Source organism: Rhinopithecus bieti, unplaced genomic scaffold (assembly GCF_001698545.2).
Source record: "Rhinopithecus bieti isolate Rb0 unplaced genomic scaffold, ASM169854v2 scaffold_759, whole genome shotgun sequence".
NCBI classification, from domain to species: domain Eukaryota; kingdom Metazoa; phylum Chordata; class Mammalia; order Primates; family Cercopithecidae; genus Rhinopithecus; species Rhinopithecus bieti.
In genome coordinates this window covers 466325-491960 of record NW_016803631.1, presented here as the reverse complement: position 1 = coordinate 491960, position 25636 = coordinate 466325, and the positions used below count along the sequence as shown (strand labels likewise).

Genomic DNA, 25636 nt, shown 5'->3' with positions numbered 1-25636 from the left:
TAACATTAAAAAACAAGGTCCACATCCTAATTGTTGCTAAAACTTTCTCTACGTAAAAAAGTTCAAGGCAGGAGAATCACTTGAGAATAGGTGTTCAAGACTAGCCTGGTCAACAAAGCAAGACTCTGTCTCTAAAAAAAAAGCTTTAAAGCATTTGAAGCTCAAAGATATCCTCACATAATAAAAGTGTATTTCCTTATTTATAATAAAGCTAACATGTATCAAGTGTTTAATATAAGCTAAGCACTGTGTTAATATACTATACACTGTCTTATCTAATCCTCACAACAGGGCTATGAAGTAGAGCCTATGATCATTTCCAAACGTACATATATACATATACATATCTATGTTTTTGTCCACAGTTCCTAGCTCATAACTCCCATAGCCTTTGTTACAATATTGTTATGTTAGGGTGCTTTAGGCCTCAGAAAACAGAATCTATCTTTGACTTTCTCCTCTCCTCCTTTCACCTGCTCCTTCTCTCCAAAGCAGAGCTCTCATCATCCCTGCCTTTCTCTGACCTATCTTGTCTAGCTGTAGGTCATAAGACCCCTGTTTCAGAATGGGTCTTGCCCTGTATCCTGGAAGGAATGCTGCATAAAGAAGCCAAGAAGAATCTGAGCAGCCAGGCCTTGCTGGGTCTCCCCACTCAGTCTATTAGTATTAGATCATATCTTTTTTTGTCCAATCATATTTCCAAAATGATTGTCCACACTTCAGTCATGCCTATCCAATGAAACCTCCATAAAAGGCTCAAGAGGATGGGGTACAAAGAACTTCTGGATAGCTGAACATATGGAAGTTCCTGGAGGAACCTCCTGGATATCACACCCAGGGAGGACATGGAAACTCTGTGCCCCTTCCCATACTTCATAGTATGCATCTCTTTATTTGTATCCTAATATCTTTTTTTTTTTTTTTTTTTTGAGACAGGATCTCACTCCTGTTGCCCAGGCTGGAGGGCAGTGGTACAATTATGGCTCACTGCAGCCTTTACTTCTCGGGTTCAGGTGATTCTCCCACCTCAGCCTCAGTCCCAGTAGCTAGGACTATAGGTGCAAGCCATGACGCTCAGCTAATTTTTTGTATTTTTAGTAGAGACCGAGTTTCTCCATGTTGCCCAAGGTCTCTGTAATATCTTTATAATAAACTGGAAAACAAGTTTCCCTCAGTTATGTGAGCTCCCCGAGCAAATTAATACACCCCAAGGAGGGGGTCGTAGGATTCCCCATATATAGCTGGTCAGTCAGAAGCACAGGTAAAACAACCCAGGGCTTGCGACTAGCATCAGAAGTGGGGGCCACTCTTGCGGGACTAAGCCCTAAACCTGAGGGATCTGACCCTATCTCCAAGTAGACAGTATCAGAACTGAATTAGATGATACCTAGCTTGTGTCCATTGCAGAATTGATTGCTTGCTTGTTGGTGGGAGAAATCTCCATACATTTGGTCACAGAAGTCTTTTGTGTTGTCATGATGTGAGAGCAAAAACTGTTTTTCCATTCATATATCTCTTATTAGGTACAATATAAATCATTAAAAGACAGGTTTGCTGAAAATACTTTAAAGAAAGCCCAGTGCAACTCCTGGCACATAGTAATCACAAAACTTTCAAAGAGAGTGCATATACTGATCTCATTCTTTCCAAATGGCTGCATTATGCTACATTTCCTTTTTAAGAATGCAGCAAAATATATCTAAACATCACCTCTACTGGAGGTCACTCAAGCCGTATGCTATTACAAGCAACACTGCAAGAATATACACATTATCCTTTATATTTTTGCCAATCTATTACATGATAATTGGTATGGTTGTATTTTAATTTGTATTTCTTTGATTATTAGGGAGGTCAGGCACATTTCATGTTCACTGGCCATTATTTATATATTTTCTATTCATATCCTTTGACTATATTTCTATTGGTTTGTCTTACTCTTTTGCAGAAGCTTTTCATACATGGATAGGAATTTTTCTCTTTTATATTGGTTATAAAATTTTCTCCTTGGTTGTCATTTATTTTTTAAAATTTGACTGTGGGGTCTTTACCATAACTTTACAAATTTTTTTTTGAGAGAGTCTCACTCTGTTTACCCTGGCTGCAGTGCAGTGGTGCAATCTCAGCTCACTGCATCCTCCACCTTCCGGGTTCAAGTGATTGTCATGCCTCAGCCTCCCGAGTAGCTGGGATTACAGGCATGTGCCATCGTGCCCAGCTAATTTTTGTATTTTTAGTACAGATGGGGTTTCACCATATTGGCTAGGCTGGTCTTGAACTCTTGACCTCAAGTGGTCTGCCCACTTTGGCCTCCCAAAGTGCTGGGATTACAGGCATGAGCCACAGCGCCCAGCCATTTTTACAATTTTTACATACTGAAATATAACAATCTTTTCCTCTATGGCGTCTGTCTTTTGTGTCATGTTTAGAAAGGTCCTCTCTAACCCAAGAGGTAAAAAACATTCTCCAAATCTTCATGTTTTTTTGGTTTTGTTTTCCTTACATATCTTCGAAAGTAAGGTACTTTTGTGAATGGTGTCACATAAGAATCTGAATTTTTAATGTTAAAGTTATTGATGGATTAAAAAATGCACATAACAGTCCTAAATTCATAAGGTAACTAGTTATGAATAGACAACAAAAACAATCTGAAATGTCACATTTTCATGCACTACGTATACATACACATACACAGGGTATCTTTTTGGACTCTACTTAGTTTCTAGTGATTTAATCTGTTTGTCTATTCTTAAGCTAATACAACATAATTCATTTTAATATATGTTTGGATAAAATTCACGTCAGAAGGTAAGCTTCATGAGGGCAACCTACCTATTCCTTAGAGATGATTAAATGAGTTAATACATGAAAGCAATTGGAACAATTCCTGGCACATAAGAGTTCTCCAAATGGTTATTATTAAAGCCCAGCTCTACCATCATACTACATTTAAGACCATCTTTGGTGGCTGCTTTCTTATATCTTTGGTTTACAACTATATTCCCAGTGGCTAGATTAGTACCTGGCATGTAGTAGGATTTACTAAATACATGTTGAAAGAATGAGCAAATGCACAAACCTCAGGCATTCTGAGCCTCAATTTCTTGACTTTCTGTTTTTCTCGTTACAATACAGAAAGCTCAGATTTATGGTTGGAAACCTCTCTAAAGTAAAACAGGCTCAAAACAGTTTGTGCCCTCCTGGCTACCATAATAAACCATCACTAAATCATTATTGTCATCGACAAACATGTGTAGAACAGTATGGTAGATGTAGGGGACACAAAGACTCCACACAAGACATACTCTCTGCTATTGTTCTGGTTGGGAAAGAAAAGTATGTGTATGTACATATCTACACACACACACATATTAAAAAATATACTTAAGAATATCAGATATATGTTAAATGCTAAATAGATGACACAGATAAGAATACAGGCCATAAAGTCAGATGACTGGGCTTCTCTGAACCACTTTTCTTGCTGTAAACAAAATAGCAATTCCTACCTCCTAGAATGATTCTATTTAGAAGAGAAGGCAGCCACCAAGATGGTCTTAAAATGTAACATTAAGTGTAGAGCTGGACCTTAAATAATAACCATTTGGAGACCTCTTATTATGCTCCAGGAATTGCTCTAATTGCTTTCATGTATTAACTCATTTAATCATTCCAACAACTCTAAGGAACGGGTACTATTATTTTTCCCCCAATTTGAACAATGAGCATACTTAAACTCTGGAGAATGTAATTAGCTGGCACAAAGTCACACTGTTAAGTATAAAGCAGGGGTTCAAACTGGAGCCACCATCTGGCTTAAAGCATTTAACTACGATATGAAATAGCTTCGGCACACCTTCAAAGGGTAGGATTTACACAGACAGGTTGAAGGAGACATAGTCACCTACCCAAAAATCAATTGACAAATGTGACTAAGGCAGAAGGTGAGGGAGTGCAGTTGGACTGCATAATTCCCCTGAAAAACCACCTGTTATGGAAACCATCCGTAAACTTTCTCTTGAGTGTTTCTCCTATAATTCAACACCTCTCCCATCTTTACATTAAATTCATGAAATCTGACACAAAAAGACAATTATTTATCTATTTTAATGCTACTACCCTGTTGCCAGGCCACTGGGGCCGGCCCAGCCTCTTGATTCTTCTGGAATCACTTCTCCCTCGCGGCGCCTGTTACTGCCTCCACGGATCACTGTGAGGAAAATAAATGACAAGGATTTTCAGTGCGATCCTGTTGCGGCTGATCCTAAATGTCTGCAGTTCCTATCTCCGAATCCTCTTTTTCCTCCCCACTACACATCCCCTTCTCCAGTCCTAAGACCACAAGAAACTTCCTCTGATACAAAAAGGTCAGAAAACGATTACTGAGGTAACAGCGTCGCTTCAAGTCCAAGGACCGAGATTCTGGGGCCGCGGGGCCCCTTTACTCCAGATTCTAGACCCGGACTTCGCGCTACCAGGCCTTGGACAACACACTAGGCCCTGTGCCCGGACACTGCACCTCCCCAGGCCTCAGTTTCCACACCAGATCTCTACAGAGTGGGCGTGAGGGCAGGCCGATTCTCCCGTTAAGAGCTCTTACACGCCGGCTGACTTCGTCCAGAAGCCTGGGGTCCTGGCCTCCCGGTAGGCACCCTGGGGCCCTCTCCCTCCCAGCCACCACCTCAGATAAGTTACTTCATCCTCGCTTCGCGTTCTTGCACAAAAGAACCCGGCTCCCACGCCACACCACAGCGCCGCGGCCTTCCCGGGACAGCCTGCGTCGCGACCCGGGAAGGGGCCTGGAGGCGGGACCAGGGGCCTCGGAGTCAAGGGGCGGAGGGCCCTTTGCCAATAAGCCAATCAGAACGTGAGATGCTCCCGGTGGGGCGGTGCGCGTCGGGCGCGGGGTGGAGTCTGTGGTGACTCGGCTGGCGGGATCAAGTGCAGCTGCTTCAGGCTGAGGTGGCAGATAGTGAGCACCGGCGGCGGAGTTAAAGTCAGAGCAGGAGAGTAATGATGAACAGCGCAGCGGGATTCTCGCATCTAGACCGTCGCGAGCGGGTTCTCAAGTTAGGGGAGAGTTTCGAGAAGCAGCCGCGCTGCGCCTTCCACACTGTGCGCTGTAAGTGAGGACCGCCCGGGGATAGAGGGGGAGCCTCCCGGGATGGGGGTGAAGAGGCACAAACCCCTCTGGGTTTTGTTCCCACAGTCCGCCTTACACTGTTGGAGACTACGGGGCGGGGAGTGGGGGAGGCAGCGCGATCCTCTACCCTGCTCGGAGTCTTAGGGGGTCGGTGGAAGGAATCGGAGTAGAGCAAATGTGGGTAAACCCTGGACAGAGAGCGTTGAGACCAACAGACAGGAAGGGAAAGTGTGAAAAAAGTCTGTAGAGGTGACTGTGGAGACAGACGTGACAGGTGGATGATGCAAGGGTGGACACGAATATAATAAGGTGACAAATGGGAAAGGACTAAGGACCGAATGCCGGGGAAGTTGAATGTCTTGAGGCTGGTGGGGCAATATCCTCTCTTTTCTTCACTTTTTCTCACCTCTGGCAGATGAGGGTTCTTATTTGGTGTGTTCTTTGCAAAGGGAGAAATTCTCAACCACCCCAGTGATCTATATATCTCTTTGGACCCCAGATTTCACTCAGTTATCAAATACTGATTATCAAAGTATTCAAGGGTGTGTTATTAATTTCTTTATTTGGAAGATGCTTACCTCCCTATGATTTCTATCCTTTGGTTATCTTTATGTCCTCTGGAACTAGTTCTAATAAATTATTCTTTTTTATGTTGTTGGAGCAGAAAAAGGAGCTCTTTTGCTTTAACAGTTGGATGATATAGATTCCAGGAAGGAAAATATAGCATACAAGTTTTTATGTGTAAGACATTCGTTTTTTGCATAACAGCTGTCATAGAATTGTAGAGCGGGAAGGAAACTTCGAGATCACTGAATCATAACCTCTCATTTTTCTGTGGTAAAATTGTAAGTATTTTTTCACTTCCTTTCCTCAGCCTTGCCCTTCCTTAATATTTCATCATTCCGCCTTTCTCAGTCATTCTGCCCTCGAGTTGTTTAGAGACCTTTATGGTTTTTACTCTGAAATGTTCCACGGTTCAATCAAAACAACTAATTAAAACATACATTCTCCCAAAAGTTTATTTAAGTTGTAGACAATTTAGTTACAGTTACTCAGAGTAAAGGTATGAAGAACCACTGGTTTTAACCCTGCAAGAATATATTTACTAAAAGGGTTTTTTAAAGCAAAATTAACATCTAATTGGTCGACTAAATGGGTGAGATATTTGTGAACAGAAAATCTTCAACAATGTCCCTTGTTTATTCTTCTTTATCATATACTTTCTCATCCAGAGCTCCCCACAATGAGATAGTTAGTGCTGTGCTGGCTCTGCAGTTTCTCTCTCTCTTCAGTCCAATTTTCCAGAAGTGTGATATGCGTCTTTATCTGGTTTCTCCATGCCTTTTTCTCAAATAGTATCTACTCTCTCCTTTTCCCTTCCTTCTCCAGTACGCAATAGTCTTAATATTAATTTTTCAAGTTACAAGGGCTTAAGATTATAAAAATTTGCTTAAGAATATATTTCTACATGATTTGGGTATATATTCTCTTATGTAAGTCACAAACCCCAATTTAAATGTATAAAAAATTACCTTTGAAAATAATCTTGCAGGTCCTTCAAAGCCTTTCATTTATAAAGGTTCTGAAAATGCCAGTATTTTGAAAGTCAGAGGATCAGATGATCCAGCTACAAGAATGAAAATAAACAAAAATAAGCAAAACAACAATAATAATGACAATAATAAATAAACAAATAAATGTAGATGTTTGAATACACACTTAGTTCTGTGGAAAACAGAACTATTAGAAAGGTTTTCAGTCCTTCTTTTCTTTTTTTGTTGTTGTTGTTGTTGAAGCAGGTGTAGTAACGGCACAGATACATTTTAGATTTATTTAAATAAAACTGCTCATTATTCTTGAGGACAGGTTCATTTCCAATGTAATCCTCACTCTTAAGAACTCAGAGTGAGGGATGAAAACTGTAGAATAGTATGAATATGATGTTCATACAGATAAGGTGGACCTAATTTATAACCAGCCCTCAAGCCAATGTCATTGGAGAGAAAGTAATATTCTGCCTTAATTTACAGGAGCAATTCTGCCTGTCTGATATAAGACTTGAGGCAAACCTGGATGTGAATCCTGGCCTCCACCACCTGACTTTGGGAACATTCTCTAAGCTCTCAACCTCAGTTTTCTTATGCCTAAATGATAATAGTAATATTTTCATTTCACGGTTTTTGTAAGGATTAAATAAGGTAGCATAAACAACCTGGCACAATATTTGCCACAGGGTAGAGAATAAATAGTAGTCACCATTAATGTTGAAGAGTTATATTCATATGTGTACGAGGGGTGCTAATGAATGTAATTTAGTCAGACTTTGAAACAGCATTTATCTGGGTTCAGCAATAAAACTATCAAAAGATAGTTTGCCATGTGGTAGGAAGGGCATGGGATGTTCTAACAATGATAAGCTGAATCCTTAGCAACAGATGTTTACTGGGTAGAAGAGTTTCAACAACAGGACCTACTAGAATCAATTTTGAATTGGGAGTAGTACTAGTTTTACTATTTATATCCAGATAAGGGAATGAATTGTGAAATCCTAAGTTTGTAAATGACACCACTATTTTGTGTCCTTACATGATGAGCTAATGAGCAGTGTGGGTTTGGAGCTGGTTGAATTCATTCAAATCCCAGATAATAAACTGATGATAATAATTGTGGATTCTTATGAAAATATTGACATTATGTGATGCTACAGTCAAAATAATCAGAAAAGCAATAAACAATGGCAGAAAAAATATTAAATACAAAGTAAAAAATGGTTTTCTACTCTTCATGCAATATAATAAGTAATTCCATTGCAAACCTGAAAAAAATTGCATAGATGAAAGAAATCCAGAGAGAATAAATAAATGGCAAAGTTGGTGGTAGGGTTTCCAAACCAAGAAGAACTGAAAAATGAACTATTTAGTCTGAAATCATAGCAACTTAGAAGAGAATACATTTGACATTTAGAAGCATACAGAAAGCATGAACATGAGATTATTCAACAAATTCTTTAATTCTAGAACTAAACCACTTGAAACTCAGAAGTTATATAGTTTTAAAAAAGTGTGTGAAGACAAAAGACAACACTGCTTGATATAACGAGTAATAAAGAGTAAAGAGTAGAATTTATTAATCCTAACAGTTGAATAATTATAAATGTGAAGAGATTCAAAATAGTTTTGGTAGATTTATTTATTATGAATTCATGTTTATCATTAAGTAAAGCTAAAGATATTTTGCATACATTTGTCTCTTGCAGATAATCTCATATACTATAGGCATTTATGTAGCCTTCAGGGACCTGTGAACCCCTTGGGATTATACAGTATTTGATAATGTACGTTCATATATGTATTTTTCTGTGGAGAGGATCAATGATTGGTCTATAATTTTCATCAGGTTTTCATAGGGATTTATGACTGTCTTTCATCTCCTAATACTGCTCCCCATACACACACATACAAGTTAAGATCTGTGGATGTAAGACAAATAGGCTATATAATATGAGATAAAGTATGTGGCTTGAGTCCCTGACTTCATCATTTATTGACTTCATTACTTTAGAGGAGTTCCCCATTAGTAAAAGGTGGGCAAAATGTTCAACCCAAAATTTTGTTGTGAAGATTAAAATTGATCGTATATTGTAACGAAAAAAATCACTTCATAAACACTAAAACAGAGGTTATAGACTAATAGCATATAAGCTGAACTTGACTTTAGAAATGCTTTATTTGGTCCACACCATTGTTGTTTTATCTTGAGTTAGTTGCAAATACTTAACATTCAGGACCTTTTATATAAAAATCTTTTATATAAAAATCTAGATTTTCAGCTTATCTTTAAAAATGATAAACTGACAACATTGAGCCCATATCTTCTCTTGGCAGCAGTTGGGTGAAGCAGTGTTGTGAGATTGGGCTTATTCATCCTCGATGTCACTATAATTCCCACTGGTCATCTTGACTGTCTGGGTTACCTTGCTGGCCTGTCTAAAGCATCATTTAGCTGTAGTTAGATGACAACCATACCTTCCAGTATTTTTCCCTTTGTGTCACGTGAGAAACATATTAGAAGTCAGAGAGCCATAGTTTTATTCTGGGATGTCATTTCTAAGGTTTTAAATATTTATCATAGAAAAATCTTTATTGCCAAATGGATGCTGTCTATGAGAACAGAAGTATACTAGTGAAAAGTACAAAAGGAAAATGGCAGTCTACCCTAAAGAGATTGAGAGTTTTGAAATAGAGATGAATCTGACCCACAGAAAATAATTAGAAAACAAGCATTTTACACATAATTTAACACCTTATATATACTTAAAATAAGTTTAGAAGTGATTCAGAGAAGAGTGAACAATATGAACCTGAATGAACTACAAGATTTCTTGTATATCCATTACATTAAAGGCACTGTGCTAGAGCCACTATCTGGAGGAATTAAAGTATGAGTACTGTGCTTTAAAAAATTACAATCTAATAGGACATGTCCACGAAAAAGTAAATAATAGGCCAGGCACCGTGCCTCACGCCTGTAATCCCAGCACTTTGGGAGGCTGAGGAGGGTGGATCATGAAGTCTAGAATTACAGACCAGCCTGGTCAAGATGGTGAAACCCTGTCTCTACTGAAAATACAAACATTAGCCAGGCGTGGTGGTGGGCGCCTGTAATCCAGCTTCTTGGAAGGCTGAGACGGAGAATTGCTTGAACCCAGGAGGCAGAGGTTGCAGTGAGCGGAGATCACGCCACTGCATTCCAGCCTGGGTGACAGAGCGAGACTCCCTCAGGAAAAGAAAAAAAATGACCGGCGCGGTGGCTCACACCTGTAATCCTAGCACTTTGGGAGGCCAAAGCGGGTGGATCACGAGGTCAGGAGTTCCAGACCAGCCTGACCAACATGGAGAAATCCTGTTTCTACTAAAAATATAAAAATTAACGGCCTGTGGTGGCACGTGCCTGTAGTCCCAGCTACTCAGGAGGCTGAGGCAGGAGAGTCGCTTGAACCAGGGAGGCGGAGATAGTAGTGAGCCGAGATGGCGCTACTGCACTCCAGCCTGGTGACAGAGCGAGATGTCGTCTCAAAAAAAAAAAAAAGGGCCGGGTGTGGTGGCTCACGACTGTAATCCCAGCAGTTTGGGAGACCGAGGTGGGCGGATCACGAGGTCAGGAGATCAAGACCATCCTGGCTAACATGGTGAAACCCCGTCTCTACTAAAAATACAAAAATATTAACTGGGAGTGGTAGCGGGCGCCTGTGGTCCCAGCTACTCGGGAGGCTGAGGCAGGAGAACGGCGTGAAGCTGGGAGCAGAGGTTGCAGTGAGCCGAGATCGCGCCACTCACTCGCAGCTTGGGGGACAGAGTGAGACTCCGTCTCAAAAAAAAAAAAAAAAAAAAAGCGCGGGGGGGGGGGGAATAATATTAGGTAGGCGCAGTTTATATTAGATTTTAATTAATGGTTTAGTAAAATGGCTACGGGAATGGAGAAGAACTTGAGATTCTGGAGAGTAGCGGAAGGACACTGCACCCCTGGAAATGACTTCAGAGAAGGGGGACCTTTGAAATAGGAGTCTCAAATTCTAAGAGGCGCAAAAGGATAGAGAAAAAGCAGAAGGGCAGACCATAAAAGGTATTCCAGTAGTTTAGCTGATTAAAACTAGGCTTGTCGCACAGGCAAGAATGGAAGGAGAAATGGCTTTGAAAAATATTAAAGAAGATGTAATAATTAGAATGTAAATGATGAACCCAGTACATAGAGGATATTTAGAGTAATATGATTGATGAGCAGAACTTTTGAAAGAATAGTTAAAATTAGAAAGTTGAGGACCGCGCAGGACAGCGCGTGGCTCCCGCCTATAATCCGGCCAGGCAGTTTGGGGGGGAGCGCAAGGCAGGCGGATCACCTGAGGTCCAGGAGTTCAATTCGCAGCCCCTGACGCAATTTGGTGAAAGCCGCCCCTGTCTCTACTAAAAATATAAAAGTTAGCCGGTGTGGTGGCGGCGGCTTGTAAATCTCAGCTACTCAGCGAGGGCTGAGCAGGAGAAATCAGGCTTGAACCCAGGAGGCCGTAGCAGTGAGCCGAGAATTGTGGGCCAGCTGCAGCCCCGCCTAGGCGACAGAGGGAGACGCTCGTCTCAAAATAAAAAAAAAGAGAAAAGTAAAAGAGAAGAGAAGGAGAAGAAAGAAAAGAGGAAAGAGAGAAGAGAAGAAAGAGATAGAGAGAAGAGAAAAGTTGAGGACCAGCCAAGTGCAGTGGCTCATGCCTGTAATCCCAGCACTTTGGGAGGCTGAAAAGGGTGGAACATTTGAGGCCAGGAATTCAAGACCAGCCTGACCAACATGGTGAAACCCCGTGTTTACTAAAAACATAAAAAATGAGGCCGGTCACGGTGACTCATGCCTGTAATCCCAGCACTTTGAGAGGTCGAGGCGGGCGGATCACGAGGTCAGGAGTTCCAGACCAGCCGGACCAACATGGTGAAACCATCTCTACTAAAAATACAAAAATTAGCCGGGTGTGGTGGCGCACGCCCGTAATCCCAGCTACTCAGGAGGCTGAGGCAGAAGAATCGCTTGAACCCGGGAGGCGGAGGTTGCAGTGAGCTGAGATCGCACCACTGCACTCCAGTCTAGGAGACAGAGAGACTCCCTCTCAGAAAAAAAAAAAAAAAAAAATTATCCAGGGGTGGTGGTGCGTGCCTGTAATCCCAGCTACTCAGGAAATGGAGGCAGGAGGACCGCTTGAATCTGGGAGACAGAGGTGCAGTGAGCCGAGATCTAGCCACTGCACTCCATCCAGCATGCAGGACAGAATGAGTCTCTGTCTCAAAAAAATAATAATAAATAAAGTTGAGGATCAACAAAGTCCACTAGTATGGGCACCCACATAGGCCATGATGATAACTTATTTATAAATAGTGAAAGCTTTTATGAGGCAGTTACTTCATTTCTACTGTATATATCCATATAAAATGACTTTGGTTATTATTTCAGATTCACAAATGGTATTTGCTAGCCCAAACTAAACTTTTTTTTCTCACTTTGCTGATATTTATATATCTTGGCCAGCCTTTCATCTTTTTATTCTATTTGGATTTTGTAGTTCTTTTTTCTAGCTTTAGAAAACAGTTGCATGATCTTGGGCAAGGAACTTAATTTTTTCCACCCTCACTTCCCTTATCTGTAAGATAGGGGTATTCACTACTTTTCAGGATTGGTGTGAAGTTTCAAAGTAAACATCATCAGGTAAACCTTTTAAAATTGATCAGCATGTAATAACTGTTATTATTGTTGTTTTTGTTCATATCTGTGTTCATTCTCTTAGATTTTCTGGCTTCTCTTCTACTTTATCCCTATGATACTTACTCAAGTTCAGTTCTAATTTTTTTCTCCTCAATAGCACTGTCCTTTCAACAACTGACATTATTTAACACTTATTTCCCTCAGTCCAAACCCTCTTTCAAGCATCTAAAACTTAACACTTCAATTATACCTTTCACTTTTCTCACCTTGCCACTACTAACAAACTCCTCAATTTATTTTCAGTCTGATCTTTATCCTTTGATTCTTCAGTTATACATTCTAGGGATACATTGAAAATCAAAACACTTTCACATTTTCATATTGCTTATGCTATTTTTATATCTGTATCTTAAAATCTAGGAATAAGCACCAAGAATTTAAGAGACAGTTATTGCATCTATTCAGTTTTGAATTAAAGCGCCATAAAGAATAAACTATGTTATAAAAATACTTTCTGTAAATTGTTTATATTCATTTGCATTTATGTTTATTTAAGGAATAGGGGAACGAATTTCATTTCTTTCAGAGTTGTTATGAGAAGTAAATATGAAATGTTAAGCATGGTGCCTGGCATGTAGTAAGTGTTCCATAAATGTCAGCTATTTTAATTGTCATTGTGAAGCAGGGCCAGCCTTGTTTATTGACAGAGCAATAATTTGATGATTATTGGAAAATTCTCCTTTCCCAAGGTTTGCTAATTATAATTCCCTGCATTCCACTTATAAATATTCATTATTTTGGATTTAGACTTTTTGCCTTTGGGGCCTTTTTGTTAATGTAAGATGAATCTTTAGGAATAATGGGTAATAACTGGGAGGGGCCTCTGTGGAGCTGGTAATGTTCTATTTCGTGATTTGGTTGGTGGTTACATGTGTCACTTTGTAAAAGTCAAAGGTTAATTTTTGTTCTCTTTTGCATTATACTATATTTTAATAAGGAGTTCATATAGTATACCACAGGGAACTATATATCAGAATTATTAGTTGTTGATGTATATTGGTATGAGTTAGTTTTAAATGGCTTTCATTGCTTAGAGGTTTTTAAGCTTGTTTAACATGTGAAATATCTTAGTACCCTGAATTTCCTCCTACATGATAGATTTTAATGGCATCATTTGAACTATGATTTAACTCAAAATTAAATTTTATTTTAAGATCTTATAAAGTGACAGATTTGGTTAAATTAAACATCATTTAGTGGTGTACATATTCATGAAAAAACTGTTAAACTAGAAACATTACTTTTTCTTAAGTTTATTCATTAATATGTACTGTATTTTCTATGCATTCATTCATTTTGTTCTGCTAGAATGACAGACAAGTAGCAGTAGGCATCAAAGGTGCTTTAAAAAAATTTATGGGCCAACATTCATGAACTAAGTCAACAGCCATTAAAAATAACATAAAAAAGAAAATTTTATGGGAAAAAAGGACTGAAAATTGAAAACATTCTACCTATATCAGTTTTTTAGCAAGTTGTGAAAACACTGACATTATTTACTTTTTAGCAGTAGAACACATTAGTCAGGTTCATCTTGGTCTAAACGGGATTCTATGGAAGCATGAGTGTGAGTAATTCTGTTTTAGAATATAGCTATTTCTTTTTCTCAGAATTATGCATACAGAAATAAATAAAATACAAAATACTTTTTTGTATTTTATTTGTTCGTTTGTAATATGAAGACTTTAAACCATTTTAATTACAAAGCTCTTAAAATGATTTATCATTCTGAAACACGCTCATAATTTTATATCCAAATATCATTACATTTTATAAAAATTGGTATTTGTATCTATTTTTAGATGACTTCAAACCTGCTTCTATTGACACTTCTTGTGAAGGATACCTTGAGGTCGGTGAAGGTGAACAGGTGACCATAACTCTGCCGAATATAGAAGTGAGTATTTCTATATATTTAAAGTGATCACTTTTGTGGGATGCTCAATAAATTTAAATGAAAACTATTGCAGAATTTGTGTAGTGATAATTGGTTAAAGTAGTAAGCAGAGAAAAGCAAAAACCATATTGTAAACTACTTTAGGCAGAAACATCTTTAAATACTTTAGTCCATTTAATAGTTCCAAGAACTGTCATAGCAAATGATTTGAAAAAAAATTGGAGTCTAAACAAATATTTATTAAATTCCTACTATAAGCCAGATTTTAAACACTGACCTTAGGATAGTAACATATCCCTTGCCTTCTAGTCCTAATCTTTTAGAGCAGACAGACACAGAAACATCTAGTGTTATAAGTTAGAGCATATACAAAATTCTATGTAACCACATAAGTAGAAGCAAATACTCTACCTGGTGGAATCTTAAAAAGCTTCATAAAGCAAGCAATATTTCAGCTGAGCCTTTAAAGGACAAGTAAGATTTTATTGGGTAGATGAGTAAAATAAGCAAACAGAACAGTATGTGAAAGGCTCTGATGCTGAAAGAACAAAGCGTTTGTGGAATAAGTGACTTTACATAGTAAATCATAGTATAATGAAAAATGACGGCCGGCCATGGTGGCTTATGCTTGTAATCCCAGCACTTTGGGAGGCTGAGGCGGGAAGATCACGAGGTCAACAGATCGAGACCATCCTGGCTAACATGGTGAAACCCCGTCTCCACTAAAAATACAAAAATTAACCGGGTGTGGTGGCACGCACCTGTAGTCTCAGCTACTTGGGAGCCTGAGGCAGGAGAATTGCTTGAATCTGGGAGGCAGAGGTTGCAGTGAGCCAAGATCATGACACTGCACTCCAGCCTGCCGATTGGCGAGAATCCGTCTCACAAAAAAAAAAAAAAAAAAAAAAAAAAAAAAAAAAAAAAAAAAAGAAAAGAAAAGAAAAGAAAAAAGAAAAATGGGCCAGGAGCCGTGGCTCACGCCTGTAATCCCAGCACTTTGGGAGGCCGAGGTGGGTGGATCACCTGAGGTCAAGATCAACCTGGCCAACATGGTGAAGCCCGTCTCTACTAAAAATACAAAAATTAGCAGGGCGTGGTGGCTTACGCCTGTAGTCCTAGCTACTCGGAGGCTGAGGCAGAAGACTCGCTTAAACCCAGGAGGCAGAGGTTGCAGTGAGCCAAGATCGTGCCACTGCACTTGAATCTGGGCTACAGAGGCCACTCCTTCTCAAAAAAAAAAAAAAAAAAAAACAGTCCGGGTGCGGTGACTCACGCCTGTACTCCCAGCACTTTGAGAGGCTGAGGCGGGTGGATCACGAGGCCAGGAGTTCGAGGCCAGCCTGGCCAACATGGTGATGCTTCGTGTCTACTAAAAATACAAAAATTAGCCAGTCGTGGTGGTGGGCGCCTGTAGTCCCAGCTATTTGGAAGGCTGAGGCAGGAGAATTGCTGGAACCCGGGAGGCAGAGGTTGTAGTGAGCCGAGATCACGCCACTGCACTCCAGCTTGGGCGACAAAGTGAGACTCCGTCTCAAAAAAAAAAAAAGAAAGAAAAGAAAAGAAAATGATTGATAGCAACAGAGACTAGAAAAGTAGGTCAAGATGAAATTATGAAGGATATTTTATGTTGTAATGTAGAAATTGAACTTTAACCCATAGGTATTAGAAAACCATTCTAAGTTTTAATACACAGAGGTAACATGATTAGATTTGTTAGATTAGAAAATCTCTTTCTTTTAAAACCATTCCTCAAACTCTGGCTGAAAGTCCAATGATTAGAATTCTAATGATTTAATTGTGTTTTGAAAGAACTTCAGCAGGAGTTTGAGGAGTGGTTTTAAAAGAAAGAGACTGTCAGGGAGGCCCTAACCAAAAGTTTTGTCCATTAAAAAAAATTCCAGTTGTATCCAAGTAATGGTACCAGATACTATTTGCATAAAAATACAAGTTCTTTGTTGTATACTCTAGTTTTCTCAGTCCTTGAGTTAGAAATTTTTGAGTATTCAGCTTAAGTTTCTTTTGCTTTTCTTTTATACTGACTTTATCTATTCTCAGAAAAAATCAAGACTGTAACTTTATACTTCAATATATAAAGAAAATGCTGGATTTTTTTCTTTGTTTTGTTTAATTTTTGTAATAGGAGTGGTTTTGTGCTAGTCCATCCACATTCTCCTTTATGCATTAATGAGATGGTTTACCATGGTTATATGTATAGCAAGTAAACTCTGTGTCCTCTCATCTGCTGTCTTTTTCCTATTTTTATCAGTTAACCATTTATTGAGAGCCCACTGTTATGTCAGACTGTATCAGTTACTATCTCTGGAGATTTTCCTAAGGCTAATTAAACGTATAGGGGCTTTTTATTGAATATTTGCATTTGTTCTTTCTGGAACTGAAGGAAATGAAAAATATTTAGTATGAGATGTTGTAGATAAGTTAATCTTTCTATTACTCTGTTATGAAAAATTATTCAGGTTCTAGTATTTCTAAAACAATTTGGAAATTTAATCTCCAGTAACCTAAGGCTTCTTTGCTTTATGATGTTTATTAAAGAAAAACCTGAACTAACCACTGAATTTTAAGAGTTTAAAGCCTCACATTAACAGTAGGAACCATCGCGCCGTTGCACTCCAGCCTGGGCAACAAGTGCGAAACTCTGTCTCAAAAAACAAACAAACAAACAACAACAAAAAACAGGAACCACTATCTATTGTCTCAGGCTATATAGTATTATTGATCAGTAATGATTGGTTTGCAGAATCACTTTAGTTGGATTTTTTTTTTTGCCAAGGAGAATATTGTTTTCTCAAGTTGCCATCCTCCTGTCCTCATCCCTTGCATTGCTTTTCTACTACAAACAAATGGGGATTGTTATGTTTAATAATAAACCCTTGTCATTCACTCATATCTTGCTTTAACCAAGAGTTACTATCTTCCAGGTGTTTGGTTATGGTCTCAATTGAACTATGTCTTAAAGGAAGCACAGTTATAGGAGGCCTATGTTTTCAAGCCTGCAAATTGTAAATTTCAGAAATTGTAAAGAAATCATTTGGGAAAAAGTCACTACCATCACCAACGCCCCTTTCCACAAGCCCCCAGAGATATGTCCAAAAAAGAATATGCCTCAGTATTTGTGTGTGTGTATATGCATGGACATTCTGCATGATAAGTCATATTCTAAGGTAGCTGCCACTGGGAATACAGAAGTAGACTAGACATAGTCAGTATCCTGAAACATTTTATCATTTAATGGGAGAGACAGGAAATAACTGATTAAAATGTAGAAATCTAAGAACTATAAAAAGATATACATAGAGTATTATAGAAACAAGAAAGAGAGGTATCTCAGCCAGGGTACAGGGAGGACACATCAGGATACATTGAATTTTGAAGATAAGTTAAAGTTACCCAGGTAAAGGAGAGAGGGAAGGACATTTTAGTCAGAGAAAAGAAAAAGACAAGGACTAAGATACAACAACAGAAGAAAGTTTGTTAAACATTTGAAGAACTACATATAATGCCTAGTGGCATATATGTAGTTACATATGTAGGCATATGTGTAGGCTAGGTTAAAAGGGGTGCATATGAGGACAAGGTGGGTAATATTTAGATATTTAGGAACCAGATTGATAAATATAAATTAATTATATATTAATTATATATAATTGATAATATAAATTAATTATAACTCATTGAAACAATGAGAATGAAAGAGTTATTTAGATCACCATCTGTCAAAAGCAAATATTGTTTCTCCTCGGTATGTAGTCCTTGAACAATCATGAATAACAATGGAAATTACATTCTCAAATAGACTTTGTGAGGGTTTTCCCCCTCCACTTAAAGAACATCTTTAAGCAGGTAGGAGGTTTACTTTTCTTCAGTCATCTTAATTCTGTTGGTATTTTGTGGAAATGTAATGGTTATTAGTTTGAAGCATTTAGATTCTTCTATTTTCTATATGAACTTGCTTTCATCATCCTGGTATAACTGCCTAGGAAGCTTAGAGTCAGACCGTAAAATAGAGCTTTTATTATATTATAATTTTAAGAGTACCTTTGGTTCTTTGGTAGGGTAGATTTTCTAATTCCGTTTGTGTTAGGTTTCTATGGTATTACCAAATGGAAGAAACTAATAAAAATGAACACTGATAGTCTGGTTAAATAGTGGGCATTTACAAATCTCTCTTCCTTACAAACAATTCTCCATGATTGCTATAAAATTTCAAAGTGTTGAATTTTGAAAGAAAAAGTTTTACTTACTTTGACTGTTAAGATTTGTCATTGGTGCTGAGATTGGCATATTTTTAGCATTGACTCTTTATCTTACGGGGTACTTCTGTGGGCTTTTATGAAATAGCCCACTGGAAACTTTTAACTATCTATTATTCAGGCAATGCATTTCTAGTGGTTATGTATAATTTAACCCTCAAAACCTATACTTATGAGGCTCCTATATGTATGAGGGGTACTCCAGATGACCCTCTTGGGTAAAGTCCCTTTCCAAATGAACCTGGTCTGGTTTTCTCCAATGGGTTTACTTAGCCGATATAGGAAAACAGTCCACTACGTTCTTACAATCTCATTTGATTTTAGGACCAGAGTCCTATTTTAACACCCTTTTATATTTTCTAATGAAGTATATCTTTGATTATTACAAAATAACATTGTTGTCCTATTTTAGTGTTTTGAAGCTTAAGTGCCTACTTCTCTGATATATATATATATCCACCTTTCTTTCTTTTGTGTATTCATAGAATCTTAGTGTTCCTTTTATTTAGCTGACATTTACATAGCTACCTTTACTTTCTTTCTTTTGTGTATTCATAGAATCTTAGTGTCTCTTCCTTTTGTTTAGCTGACATTTTGTGTGAAGTATATATTTTGTTAATATAATATGCTGTTTTATTTTTAAACCCAGTTTGACACTTTCTGTTTTTATTGGGAGAATACTGTCTATTCAGTCTATTCACATTTAGTTCAAAATTTATATACTTGACTTTTATTTATCTTATAGTTTATTAGTTTTTAAATATTTGTTGTTTCTTCTTTTATATTCTTTATTAGTTTTATCAACCATTTCTTTTTTTTCCTTTGTCTTTTTTTTTTTTTCATTACTTTTAAAATTACTCTTGTTACTTTGGGAGTAGTAGTATACTTTTCCATTCCATTATTGATTATTTTCTTTTCCTGGTGTTCATAATGAGGCATATGATTTTATTTTCTTATACGAAAGCTGAGTTCCTCCATTATTTTCCTAGCTCTATCAAGTGAGATTTTTAGAATACATTTATTATCTCTTAATAATAAGACTTTTTTCTCCTCCCTTCCACTTTTCTTTCTTTCCACCTCAGCCAAACACCTAAGTTTTTGCCAAGATATTGTATTACATTATAGAATGTCTTCATGTCAAGAATACTTATTTAGCTCTTACATTATACATTCTCAGTCTATTCTTATCCTTCATTTTTTTTTTTTTTTTTTTTTTTTTTTTTTTTTTTTGAGATGGAGTCTTACTCTGTCACCCAGGCTGGAGTGCTGTGGCACGATCTCGGCTCACTGCAACCTCCACCTCCTGGGTTTGAGCAATTCTCCTGCCTCAGCCTCCCAAGTAGCTGGGATTACAGGTGCCTGCCACCATGTATTTTGTATTTTTAAGAGATGGGGGTTCACCATGTTGACCAGACTGGTCTCAAACTCCTAACCTCAGATGATCCACCTGCCTCGGCCTCCCAAAGTGCTGGAATTGCAGGCGTGAGCCACCGCGCCCAGCCAAGTCTATTCTTATCCATTTAAACTTAGGAATATACAAATAGCCGGATTCATTTTATCACTTCTTTTATTTGTATTTATATTTTCTCTTCATTTCCCTATGTTGAGGTGTTGGTTCTAATTCCTTTGTTGTATGGTTAAGAGTCCTTTCATTCCCTCAAATAACATATGCACTCACTTATTTTATTTTATTTATTTTTTAGAGACAAGATTTCATTCTGACGCTTAGGCTGGAGTGCAGTGACACAATTATAGCCCACTGCAGCCTCAAACTCCTGGGCTCAAGCAATCCTCCTGCCTCAGCCTTCCAAGCAGCTAGGACTACAAATGTGCACCACCACGCCCAGCTAATTTTTAAATTTTTTTGTAAAGACAGGTTGTCCCCATGTTGCCCAGGCTGGTCGGAAACTCCTGGGCTCAAGTGATCCCCCCACCTTAGCCATCTAAAATGGTGGGATTACATGCATGAGTCACCATATATGGCCCACTCACTTATTTTATATTTTATTTTGTATAGTTTTGTCTTTTGGTTGACCATCCTAAGTCGGTCATTCATGTAAACCAATTATAAGCAGTTCTGTGTGGTTTGTAAACAGTGACAAATTGAGAAAGTTGGAGAGTAGATGAGAAGATCATGGAGGGTCCATGTGCAGGTTTATGGAATATGGCTTTTATCCTGAATACATAGTTTTTTAAGCACAGAAAGATTTTTAAGCATGGAAACAATATGATTAGATTTGCCTGTCCACAGAATGGGGAACAAAATTGGAAAGAGAGTAGGGAGGAGAATAACAATAAACTAGGTGAATGACAATTGAAGGTGTGTAATCACAGTGAACATGGAGCTGATAGGAGGTATTCAATATTTTTTTAGAGACAATGATAGTTCATATGCTTAGTAGTTGTCTGGTACTTTAATAGTTGCCTTTTTGGGGTATTGAATAAGGGAATGGACAGAAACTGAAGCTTAAAAGTTAGGAATGGTACTCAATTCAATGAGGGAGAAAGTTTACATTTATAAAATTTGTTCAAAATGTAGATGGCAGGTGTAGAGATTATGAAAGATTTGTTTCATGTGTTACTTATAACCAGAAATTGTCTATATTGCTCGTATTTAACATTCATTGAACATTTATAAAGGTCTTGGTGCTTCTTCAGGTGCTGAGAACAATTTTTAAAAAATTAATGATTAGTTCTTATTTTCAGGAGCTCAGAGAACAATAATACACTGTAATTTTTAGATGTATTCCATTCTAATTAAGACTATAGGTATCATTAAGAAGAATATATTGCACCAATCTCTTATCAACTGTCATTTGGAGTCCTTAGGTAACTATTTTGGGATATCTTACTTGTTTCAGTTAACACGTCTGAAAAATCTACTTACCAGCCAAGTAGACCTACTTTGTTTTGTTATGATCATGCTCCTGACTCTCCAACTTACCGGGGCTTCAACTAAGCACTCCACATCTAACCATTTTAGAGCTAGCCCAGACATATCTTCATTTATGTGTTGTGCATTTTTGATTTTCTGTAGATTACTTTAGTCTTTGGGAGAGGTAAAAAACCCACAAACAACTGTTCCTTTATTTTACATTTATCATTTTCCCTCCATACCTTCAGAAATCTCTAAACTACCCATCTTTTATGGCATTTTCAATTACCAAATTTATCTTATACTCCTCCTAGTGGTCATTTAGTAAATCTCTAATGATTAACTTTATGATACACCCCTCAGGCTTTTTAGAAGCCATCCTTTTCTAACCTAACAGTACTATTTTATTATTTTGTAATATTTGACAAAATTATTATGATAAATCCATTAAAAATTTAATGTACTTTTACAAACTTCAAAGACAAACATACACAAATAATTGTTTAGAAATACATATATGTAGGATAAAGCAAAAAGTGACAAACATAAAATTCCTTCAGGTTTGGTGGGGCAGGGACAAAAGATATGGGAGGAGCATGTAAGTAGATGTAGTTTATTAGTAATGATCTAGGTTTCTTTCATGGCCAACAGAATAGTATAATGAATGACATGTACCCATCACTGAGCTTTAACAATTATCAACATTTTGCTAATTTTTTTTTAAAATCTAGTGTCTTACCACTTTTTTTTCTTGGCATATTTTATAGCAAATCCCAGACAATGCACCATTTCATCAATGCTTGCTTATGTATCTCTAACTGATAAGGACATTTCTACCTTTATCTAAGCACCATGCTATTGTCACAAATAACATAATTAATAATAATACTTCATCCATAGTCACAATTTTGTGATGATCTCAAAAACGTGTTTTTACAGACATTTGTCTGTAAAATGTCCTAACTAGAATCCAAATAAGATTTCTACATTGTATTTGAATATTATATTTCTTGTCTCTTTTATTCTTTAAAAGTCCCTTCCTTTTCTCTACACCCCTTTTTAAATTTATCTTTTTTAGAGACAGGGTCTCACTGTGTTGCCCAGGTGGGAGTGCAGTGGCTATTCACGGGTGTGAGTATGTTACACTAAAGCCTAGAACTCCTGGCTTCAAGCTGTCCTCCTGCTTCACCACCCATCCTCCACAAGTAGCTGGTACTACAGTGCCTGCACCTGGTTCTCTTTCCTTTTTTTATGCCATTGGTTTGTTGGAAAAACTGTATTATCTGTACAAGAGAATACACCTACATTCTGGACTTCAAATTACTTCTATATGGATGTATTTAACTTGTTCCTCTATTCCTTCTGTTTTCTATAAAATGGTAGTTATATATCTAAGGGCAGGCTGGATTACAGATTATTTGGGGTTTGATAAGAATTAAAATCTTTGGGGTTTTGTGTGGTTTTGGCAAGAGTGTTTTATGGATGGCACTGTGTACTTTCATATTGCATCATTAAGCACATAATGTCTGCTTATCTTACCTTTAATGATGCTAAAATTCATTAGTGGGTTTAGTGTAAGAGGTGTTCCTTAATATGCATAGGGAGGTACTACTTTAAGAAAATGCCAGATTTTAAAAATTAAACTTATAATGCAATAAGAAAGAAGATGAGGAGGCTGGGCACAGTGGCTCATGTCTGTAATCACAGCACTTTGGTAGACTGAGATTGCTTGAGGTCAGGAGTTCAAGACCAGCTTGACCAACATGGTGAAACCCCATCTCTACTAAAAATATAAAAATTAGCTGGGCGTGGTTGTCCATGCCTATAGTCCCAGCTACTCTGGAGGCTGAGGCAGGAGAATCACTTCAACCGGGGAGGTGGAGTTTACAGTGAGCAGAGATCATGCCACTGCACTCTAGCCCAGACAACAGACTAAGACTCTGTCTCAAAAAAAAAAAAAAAAAAGAGGAATAGAAAATATGATTCAAAGCTCTGTTTCTTTATTCATAAAATACATTGGTTGTATTCGAATTGAATCTCAATTGCTCATTATAGGCCAGTGAAACGAATCTTTACTGTTCCAAGGTAAGTACCTCCTCTCTTCCCTTTCCTCAATGACAGCAGCTTTGAGATTTCAGCCTATCGTCATCTGTCTTTTTTATTACACTCTTTGGATTCAGGGTAGTAAATTTAGGTAGTTTATGGGTGACTTGAAGTATAACATAGAAAGAGAAGCACAGAATCAAGATTTCAAAGGCCTTCCCAACTGAATTCCTATGATAAATTTTGAGCAATAATAATTAACTTTTTAAACAGGGTTCAACTCCACCAGTAACTGTTTTCAAAGGTTCAAAAAAACCTTACTTAAAAGAATGCATTTTGATTATTAACCATGATACTGGAGAATGTCGACTAGAAAAACTCAGCAGCAACATCACTGTAAAGAAAATAAGGTATGTGGTTTAATGAAATAAATTATAAACATAAATTTCTAAGGAAATGTCAGGAAAAAATTTACTATATTAAGTCACATTATAATGTAAGGTTTATTTATGTGTGGTACAAAATGTTTTAATCTTTTCTAAGTTTAAATTTGGTGCGGGCGCCTGTAGTCCCAGCTACTCAGGAGGCTGAGGCAGGAGAATGGCGTAAACCCGGGAGGCAGAGCTTGCAGTGAGCTGAGATCAGTCACTGCACTCCAGCCTGGGCGACAGAGCGAGAGTCCGTCAAAAAAAAAAAAAAAAAAAAAATTTGGTAGAGATCCTAAGCCAAAAGCTTTTTACCACATCACCCTGTGATATATAAAAGCTTGTTTTGCTTCTAAGTGCTTTCTATAGGTATAGGTATACTTTTTATCCTATTGTAGATACTTCTGTATAACTAGATTGAAGGGAGCCATTATACATTCTCTAAAATAATTTCATCTTCATTAGTAAAAATTTATTGAGTACCTATGATGTGTAAGGTACCAGAAAAAGGAAAGTTTGCTTTGCAAACGCCTCAAAACTTCTGCGTTTTATTCAGGTAAACAGACTATTCCATTTAAAAAGTCAATAGGAGAATATACCCATTTCAAATCCTTTTTGGAAACAGGTAAGACATTACTTACCATGTAATATAAGGATATTTGCTCTAAAAGCCATACAAATAGTATAGACAAAATTGCTCTAGGAATTAAGAAAAGGAGAAGTAATTGTAGATCGGAACATTCAGGGAGGACTTTTTGATGTACCTTAAGGGAAGTTAGGATCATAAGAATTACCTTGGGTGCTTGTTAAAAATTAGTTCCTGAATCCAGCCTTAAATCAGGGAAGGATCCTGGGAAACTATTTTTTAATATCACCTCACCTTTACCATCCATGCCCTGCTGTGATTCACACCAGAAGAAAGTTTGTGAAATACGATTTAATTGATTAGAGAGGAGATGAGGGTGTAAGCCAAGTTTGAAGGCAGGAATATATCTGACTTATTCAGGGCCAATGAGTAAGACCTATTTGAAGGGAGCAGAGGTTTGTCTCTGTACCCGTGTATATGTTTTGGAAAGTAGGGGGCGATAGATATTGATATTGGGCTAGAGGTAAGATTGTAATTTCGTTGGTTGAGGTTAGTGCCATCAATATCAACCAAGAAATTAGGACATTATCTTGCTGATAGTGGTTACATATAAAAGTCTTTTTAACCAGGGATTGGCATGTTTACAGTTTTGTTTTAAAACATTAATTCAGTAGAAAAGCTGAGTAAATGAAACAATGCAGGAATCAGAAAAATGTATAAACCAGGATTTTTGAGAGCAGGAATGAAAAGAAAAGTGAGGTTCTAAAGACTCTTTGAAGGAAGAACTGACAGGATTTGGTGACTGGAAATAGGAGAGGCAAAAATCAAGTATACTTTTGTTATACACTCTTCCTAAAGATGTTGAGAGAAAAGTGTATGAATCTCCTTTATTATCATGCCCATCTGAAATTGTTAATGGAAACTGTAGAAGTGATTAATTTTAACAGAAATGATAATCTTAGAACTTAGGGAATATATCGTACCTGTTATACACTTATATTTTTCCTTTTATTTTAGTCATTTGTGAATATCTTATCTGTTCAATTTAAGCAATGGCTTTTTTTTTTTTTTTTTTTTTTTTTTTTTTTTTTTTTTTTTTT

At 37.5% G+C, this 25636-nt stretch overlaps 2 protein-coding genes across 3 annotated transcripts in view; one reads left to right on the top strand and one right to left on the bottom strand.

Moving 5' to 3' along the window:
• IQCB1 (IQ motif containing B1) overlaps positions 1–4802 on the bottom strand; it is a 78268-nt gene extending 73466 nt beyond the window's left edge. Inside the window, exons 1-2 of the mRNA XM_017891065.1 lie at positions 4696–4802; positions 4120–4210 (exon numbers count right to left, since the gene is read on the bottom strand). The gene's annotated coding sequence lies outside the window, so the exon portion shown is untranslated. The remainder of the gene's footprint in view (positions 1–4119; positions 4211–4695) is intronic.
• A 107-nt stretch (positions 4803–4909) lies between these two features.
• The window catches only part of EAF2 (ELL associated factor 2), a 48310-nt gene continuing 27583 nt past the window's right edge, over positions 4910–25636 (top strand). The window contains exons 1-3 of one of the 2 annotated variants that reach the window (XM_017891045.1): positions 4910–5122; positions 14242–14336; positions 23799–23935. In XM_017891045.1, coding sequence (XP_017746534.1) covers positions 5014–5122; positions 14242–14336; positions 23799–23935 — 341 coding nt within the window. In that variant the 5' untranslated portion in view covers positions 4910–5013. The remainder of the gene's footprint in view (positions 5123–14241; positions 14337–23798; positions 23936–25636) is intronic. The other variant, XM_017891054.1, reaches the window with a different exon arrangement.